General features: G+C 34.3%; 1 protein-coding gene across 1 annotated transcript; it reads right to left on the bottom strand.

Moving 5' to 3' along the window:
• Positions 1-3,068: 3,068 nt before the first annotated feature.
• Positions 3,069-5,444, bottom strand: LOC109174904 (wall-associated receptor kinase-like 20). The gene has a single exon (XM_019324144.1). It carries the CDS (start codon positions 5,205-5,207, stop codon positions 3,309-3,311), a length of 1,899 nt encoding a protein of 632 aa, XP_019179689.1. The 5' UTR covers positions 5,208-5,444; the 3' UTR covers positions 3,069-3,308.
• Between the last annotated feature and the right edge of the window lie 2,510 nt (positions 5,445-7,954).

Below are 7,954 nucleotides of genomic sequence, written 5' to 3'. Positions count from 1 at the left end.
ATGCTAGAAGGAAGATTTTACTTTAAATTATAGATATATAGATTGTCCTATTATTTTACGAATAGGAATTTTAATGTATAATTATAATACGAATAGGAAAGTAGGAAACAATATATTCTATTAGGAATCGTATTACACTATTTTATAATATTATAATAGGAATTTTAACCTAGAATTATAGTACGAATAGGAAAGTAAAAAACAATATATTTTATTAGAAAGAGAGATTTTTTAGAAATTGGGCGGCAGGGACGGAGCCAGGAATTCTGTTGAGGGGGGGGGGGGAAATAGGGATGGATTCATAAATTTTTTTCAGTAAAGGCGAAATATTAAAATAAAAGAGATATTTAAAAATAAATAAATAAATTACCTAAGAAATATAGGTGTAAATATTATTGGATATGTGCGAAAAATAAAACACATCGAAACTTTATAATAATATTCATAACAAAATATGAAACATAATTAATTTGATAAAATAATTTGAATATATATATGTATGTATGTATCAAATATTAAAAAAAAAAAAAAAAAAAAACTATTAAAACGTAACTGTGTTAAAACCATAGGGAAAGAGCCAAAAAAAACTGTAAAAATATATTAACAACTATAAGACTTGAACCCCTAACATTTATTATAACCAAATGCATGTTCTACCAACTAATCTAACTCATTTTTTTTTTATTAATAATTAACAGTTTTTATATACTAATACTAAAAAATGTACTATGTATACATATATACATACAAAAATTATATATGGGGTGGGGTAGGGGTGGGGTGGGGGGGCAGCTGACCCCTGCCCGCCCCCCCCCCCCCCCCCCCTTGGCTCCGTCTATGTTGGGCGAGAAGTTAAAGTTCAAGATTTTGTTTTTATATATAGTATAGAAGTATAGATAGATTTGTCAAATGTGACAAATTTAAAAAATAAAAATAATAAAAAATTCAAACGCAAAATGTGAGACATATTAAAAATTTTTAAAATTCAAATGCATATGGTGTATACATTTATATATACTAATATTTTATATGCGTGATGTGTAAAAATATATGCTCAATATATATTAATATTGAATGTTACAATCTTAATTATATTAAAATATTTTTAAAAATAATAGTATATAATTTTTTTAAAAAATTCATAGTTGTTGAATTCAAGTATAGTTGATAATTTGAGTAATAATTATGGTATGGTTAATATTATTAAAGTAAGTATTTTAGATATGATAAATTACTAAATATAATTATGGTAAGAGTAAATTTCAATTTTGGTTCACTGACTATTATGGTCTTGTTAATTGCAACTCACGACTTTCAAAATTATTAATTAGTATCTTAACTATTCAATTTTTTTCAATTTTGATTATGCCGGCAAAATTGCCAGTCAAATATGACCGGAAAAGTGTAACTCCCCAATTAATCTTAAACGGAAAGGGCAAAATTGTCTTTCAATGTATTGTCTAAAAAAAAAAAAAAAAAAAGTAACTGCTCTGTATAAACTACTTTTAAAGTAAATAAAGAATGAATTGAATTTCCTCTTTGCTAAAATCCAAAAAAAAAAAAAAAAAGAAAAAAAAAAGTGAATTAGTAATCCAATGATCATCTCGAATAAACTGGTTCTTCCACGATGATCTCTAACATAGGCTTCTTCGACCTGCACATAGACAACCGGTGCTTCAACTCCGGCGCCGAAAACTCTTTGAAGTTATCCAAATTCAACCTAGGCAACTTACCAGCTTGGTCGCCGTCATCGTCGTTCCGATTATGATTGCCGTCACTAATTAACTGATGATCAGGCACTATTCCCACGCTTCCACGGATACCCTTTTAGCGGCGAGGAACAAAACGCCCATGTGGGTTTTTTTTTTTTTTTTTTTTTGGTGACATCGTTCTGATTCTGCGGCCGAACAGCAGCGCAAGGCTGAAACTTCGGTCTATCAAAGTCGTTTCTAGACAGTTGGAGATTTAATTCGTCCGGAATTAATCTCTGTATTAATTTCAATTTGAATTTTGAATTAAATAAAGTCATACGAAATAAGATTGGGGTTCAACCTTTTTGGAAGAATGAAATCATACGAAAAAAGTAATTTTAAAATTAATACTCTAATTTTTTTAATAATAATAATAATAATAATAATAATAATAATAAGAAGGTGGTAAAATGTTGATGTGCACAAAGAGAAAGACAAAAGACATATTATGGAATAATAATAATAAGTCTCAATCAAAGTTATATCTCTCATTTTTGTCCATGTTTTTAATGCTAACCATTTTGTAAATTGTATTTTTAGAGTTGTACTATACAATTTCTTGGACAAAAATATCATTACCGTTATAACTTCCATTATCTTTACCATTCACATGCATTCTCCATATCTTTTTTTATATTCTTTAATGATAACAATATTTGTAAAACATTATATATTCATTATATATTGGATTAATATAATAAATAAATCTTATTTCACTTAGATTTTAATTAGTAAAAAATTGTTAGTTATTTTTAAAAATAAAAATATTGGGCATATGTTTTTACACCTCACGCATAGAAAAGACTAGTAATAATAATAAGGTGGTAAAAAGTTGTTGTGCGCAAAGAGAAAGGCAAAAGAATTTTTTTTAAAAAAGTTGGAACACCAATCAAGTTTTGAACCTTCAAACCCCAAGAGATGAAACACTATATACATGCATTTCTATCATTCTTCCATTGAGTCTTTTAAGATTAATTGTAATTTTTTATTAAATTTCTTAACTAACTAGGTAAAGTTTGAATATTGGGTCCTCTAAAATTTGAGGCCCTGTGCTGTTGGGTAACTTGCATAACCCAAAATCCAACCCTGCAGCTAGGGTCACAAAATAAATTTCACTCATAGTGATCTTTGAATAGTGACGGTAAACTTAATTTCTCATAAATAAATGTAAAGCACCCAATCCCAGATTCCCATCCTAGTGTTTTTTGTTTTTTTCTATATCCTCCACTCAGCTCATTCATATCCAAACTTAATTGAATCATCACTTTATAGCTTCACTATGTATAATGTAATATAAAATGTAAGTGTTTGGCATGATTTCCAGCACTACAACCAGAAACCCCAAATGGTGTTTCTTTATTTTATATGAATATTCAAAGATCACACTTAGCTTATTGCCTGCCACACTGAAGAATTTTTCTTTGCCACTCAGAAACAACATGATGGATGAGAAATCATGTTATCAGAACTACTACTACTACTAGTTATTGATCAGATATTGTTTTAATTTCTACTGCCATGACAAAGACCACAAACAATAACAATGCTGGAGTTGGATCACTCTACACAGCTAGCCTCTTCCTGATCCACTACTGCTTCTGCTATGCACTGAAGTTGTTGAGTAACATCCTTCATGCCTGGTCTGTCTCCCTTCTTTTCCCTCAAGCAAGCTACTGCAAGCTCTGCAAAAGCCTTCACTGTTGATGGAGCCTCCTCCTCCTCGTACAAACGTTTGTCCACCACTTCCATGATTGACCCGCTCTTGGCTCGCTCAAGGACATACACAGCCAGGTTCACTTCGTCTTCACCTCGGCTGAAGTCTATTGCTCTCTGGGAAGTCAGAAGCTCAAGCAATACAACCCCGAAGCTGTAAACATCACTCTTATCAGTAAGCTGATAGTTTCTGTAGTACTCAGGATCTAAGTACCCCATTGTTCCCTGAGCACAGGTAGACACATGACTCAGCCCTGGGCGAGCCAATCTTGAAAGCCCAAAATCCGAAACTTTTGCATTGAATTCCCTGTCCAGAAGAATGTTTGTGGACTTGACATCTCTGTGATAGATTGGAGTATAAACAGCTGAATGCAGATAGGCGAGTGCTTGTGCAGTCTGAAAAGCAACTTTTAGCCTTGTTTTCCAGTCCATAAAGTTTGGGAATTTACCATGTATATGGTCATGGAGTGTCCCATTGCAAATATACTCATAGATCAGCAATGGCTGCTCAGCTTCAACACAGCAACCCAAAAGCCTGACCAGATTCCTGTGATTGACTTGAGAAAGTATCCCTACTTCATTAAGTACTTGTTGCATGCTCCTCAAGTTACCAACTTTTGCAGATTTGATTGCCACAATGCTTCCATCTTCAAGTTTGGCTTTGTAAACTTCTCCAAAACCACCACTTCCCAGCATTCTATCTTTTGAGAATCCATTTGTAGCTTTCTTCACTTGTTTCAGACTAAACATTCTGCAGGCACCATTACTGCTTGATTTCATCAGCATCTGCTTTCTTGCCTTGGCGAGCTTCACCTGCTTGTTGTTAGAGAATCTTTTCACTGAAATTGCTGCAGCCATCACCAGTACTGTTACAACAAAAAAACTGCCCACTCCAATCAAAACCTTCAAGGCAAGGTTAGAGTTAGAGTGGGCATGATGAGGAGAGTTTTCCTTCACCATGCAAACTCCTGAGCTATGATTCCAGAAATTCCCTGTGTTGCAGAAACAGCGAAACACGCCATTTTTACCAGCAGGCAAACATGTAGAAGCCCCAGAGCAGTCAGCCTGGGATGTGCAGCTTGGTTCAGATGGAGGAATCCATTGAATTTCCAATCCTTCCTCCCATTTCCCAGTTGGGTTCAAATGCAGGATGCTTCTAAACGCTCTGCAGCCCGAGCTGTGAAGCCTTATCTTATATGCAGATGGCATACCACCAGCAACAAAGGTGCAGCAGGGGCGCAGACCGCTTGCACACTGCTGAGAACGAGCTGCATCCACTTTCTCAAGGTATCTGTGACAAAGACTAGAAGGAGTGCAATTGAGAGGTGACACCATGAGCCTTGGCGAACAATTAAACAGAAAAACAGTGTTGGAAGTAGTGACACTAAAAGGAAGTGATTGGTTCAGCCACAGCCCCTCACTCTTTGGCATGTCTTGAGTTACACATGAAGCAGACGACACCCAGGGTGATGGCTGCACCACCATGCGCTGAAATGGAGCCATAATTTTGAGGATAAGATACGAGCTGCCATTAAGGGCATCAAAATAGAGCTCCTGAGAGTGAGGGTCGCAACGAATAGAATACTGAGTGTTACCACAAGTGGGATTTGTGCTCAAGGGATATGGAACTCTCATAGACCCACATTCTGGACAGGACTTCTGTGAAGATGAGTACTGAAACAAGTGTACAAGTAGTAGCAGTGAGGCACACAAGTTTTTCTTATCCAACTTGTGTTTAGTCATGGTTATTTTTGCAAGAGAGACAGAGAGAAGAAGAAGAAGTTGAAATGATTGTGGTACAAACAGCAGGTGAGAACAAGCTAAGGGTAAATAAAGGCAAGTGAAAGGGAATAAATTAAAGTAGGTGAAAATGACAAACCAATAGGGATTGAAAGAATCTCAGCAAAAAAAGAGTGAGTGAAAATTTTGGAGGTTATTGGGAAGTTGGATTCTTATTTCCTGATGGAAGATTTTGATGATATACTAATAAAGAAATGCTTAGCACTTTACAGGAATAATGGCACACTTATTTGAGTAATTGAAGTAAGAAAGAATATTTAAATATGATTATAAGACACAATTAAGTCAGACAGATTAGAGCTTCTCCCCAGATGAATTATAATTAAACAATTCACAAACTATCTTAAAACTTAAAACCATACACTGATACACATGCCCACATAGGGTAGTTAGTTACTCTTCTAATTTATCATTACAGAGCCTTGTGATTACATTATGTTATTCTCGTATTTCATCTCCTACTTACAGGGCGTTTGGTTGGGGGGGGGGGGGGGGGGGGAATTATGTGGGAAAGGAATTGTAATTCCATGGGAGTTGAATTACTGGGAATAAAGTGGGAATTTAAATTTCAGTGTTTGGTTGATAGGAATAGAATTACTGGGATTTCAATTCCAATGTTTGGTATACATGGGAATTGAAAGAGAATAAGTATTATAAAGTCAAAAATGTCCATTATTGTTGTTAGACATTAATTTTAGGTTAAAAAAGGAATAGGTAATTTTGACTCATCACTATCTTTTTTTCCCAGGAATTAAAATACCAGGGGAGACATGGGATTTTAATTCCATGAAAATGGGGGAATTGCAATTTCATGGAATTGCAATTCCCTCCAACCAAACTACGGAATTTAATGGCCTTTGGAATTAGGTGAGAATTAAGTGGGAAGGGAATTAAGTGGGAAGGGAATTTAAAATCCCTCCAACCAAACGCCCTGTTAATACTTATCAACTATCATATCAGATTATATTGTTGTTCCAGACCTAGCTAGGTCACTCTAATACTCCATATAGATTGGTCCAAGATAATGGATTCTAAAAGTTATATATCATTTAGAGTCTAATGAGTAATTTCTCTAAAATAAAAGGTAAAAGAATCTTTCATCCACTTCTAAAATATTACTCCCCTCCAAGAAAGGTACCTCTCTTTTCTCTCCCCTTCCTTCATTTTCTTCATAGCTATGAAGCTCCATTAATTTCTTCCAATCAAATCCTAATATTGTACATGCACTATCTATACCAGCATAATAAAATTCTCAAATTAATTATATAAAAAAAGTCCGTGATTTTTTCCTTTCAAATTCTCACGGTAAATTCGTGTCTCAATTTATTTTCTTAACATAATCATGAATGTTTCTAGAGATTGTGTTGGCCCCTAAGGCCATTAAGACCAATAGAGATAATACTATTTTTGAAATAAAATAAAATTTGGTCTTTTACCTTCAAAATATTTGAAGAATGCTTCCCTAAATATCAATTGTATATTTGTATTTGGTGCATTCTTGGCACCTAAACTAGTTGAAAGTATAATTTTATTTTATAATTGCCGTGTTTGGTAAATGATTGTTAGCTTATTGTATTAATTAGGAAATATAACTATTTGATAACATTAGCTGATTGTAGAAAGGTGTTTGGTAAATTAGCTGTTAGTTGTTTAGTATTCTTTTCTTTCTCAAAAAGTTAATTGAAAAAGTTGTTTTGAGCAGCTTTTTGAATTTTAGCATCTTGAAATTACAAAAAACTAATTAACTAAACACTTATATTAATTTTTTAACCAAATTAAAAAGCTAATAGTGGTCAAATAAACCAAAATTAACCTATAAGCTAACTATTTTACCAAACAGGGCCATTATCTTTTTGAAATAATTCTTTAAATTTGTTAATCCGAAAAATTAAAATTCTAGTAAACAAATTAAAATATCATGAAGTTGTGGGTCGAGTTTGGATGTGGAAATTTTTACCCGTGATGGATGTTTCATCCGATCCGATCCCTAATTAGTTCATCATCCAACAGTAAATCTGAGGAGCTTATGGGGTAAGAACTAATGAAGTAACAAAGATCACTTGCAAAAGTGTAATGACAGTATGCAGATGAGTGGGTGCAAAGCTAATGCCAAGAAAGCAATAATATATATAATTGCTTTGATTAATCTGCAATATAATGCTAAAGGTATGACAGTTCTTCAGCAGCTGCAGCTGGAATCTAACCATATTTCTCAGTACAGTACAGTACAGGTGAAGCTAAGCAAGCAGCTGTGCTTTCAACTTCCATATATTTCATATCTTTAGAATTTTTTGAAAGCAAGGAATCCTTTTTCAGTGAGAGGACCAAATCCAGATGCCTAATCCCTGGTCTTGAGGAAGTAATTTTAATATTCACCCACACACTGGGGTCCACTAAATATTCCACCAGTGAGCCACAGCCCACAGGTGTCGTCAGTCGTGCGAGCTAAGAGCATCCACACTAAGGGGAGAATAGGGAGATATTTCATAAATAAATCACTCAAGCCAAAAATAATATTGATGTGGGAGTGAGTTATTTGAGAAAGAATCACTCTGCAAATGAAGAGTTAATGTCAAATTTTTTTTTTTTTTTAAAAAAAGAAAAAAAAGAGGTATGCGCGCACAGCCTGTGCAAAAGCCGGGCGCGTGCACTGCACGCGCCCGGTGGTGCGTCAGGCGCGCCAGTCGGTG

Source organism: Ipomoea nil, unplaced genomic scaffold (assembly GCF_001879475.1).
Source record: "Ipomoea nil cultivar Tokyo-kokei standard unplaced genomic scaffold, Asagao_1.1 scaffold0672, whole genome shotgun sequence".
NCBI lineage: Eukaryota > Viridiplantae > Streptophyta > Magnoliopsida > Solanales > Convolvulaceae > Ipomoea > Ipomoea nil.
The sequence above is the reverse complement of the archived record's forward strand: the minus strand, read 5'-3'. Positions and strand labels throughout refer to the sequence as shown.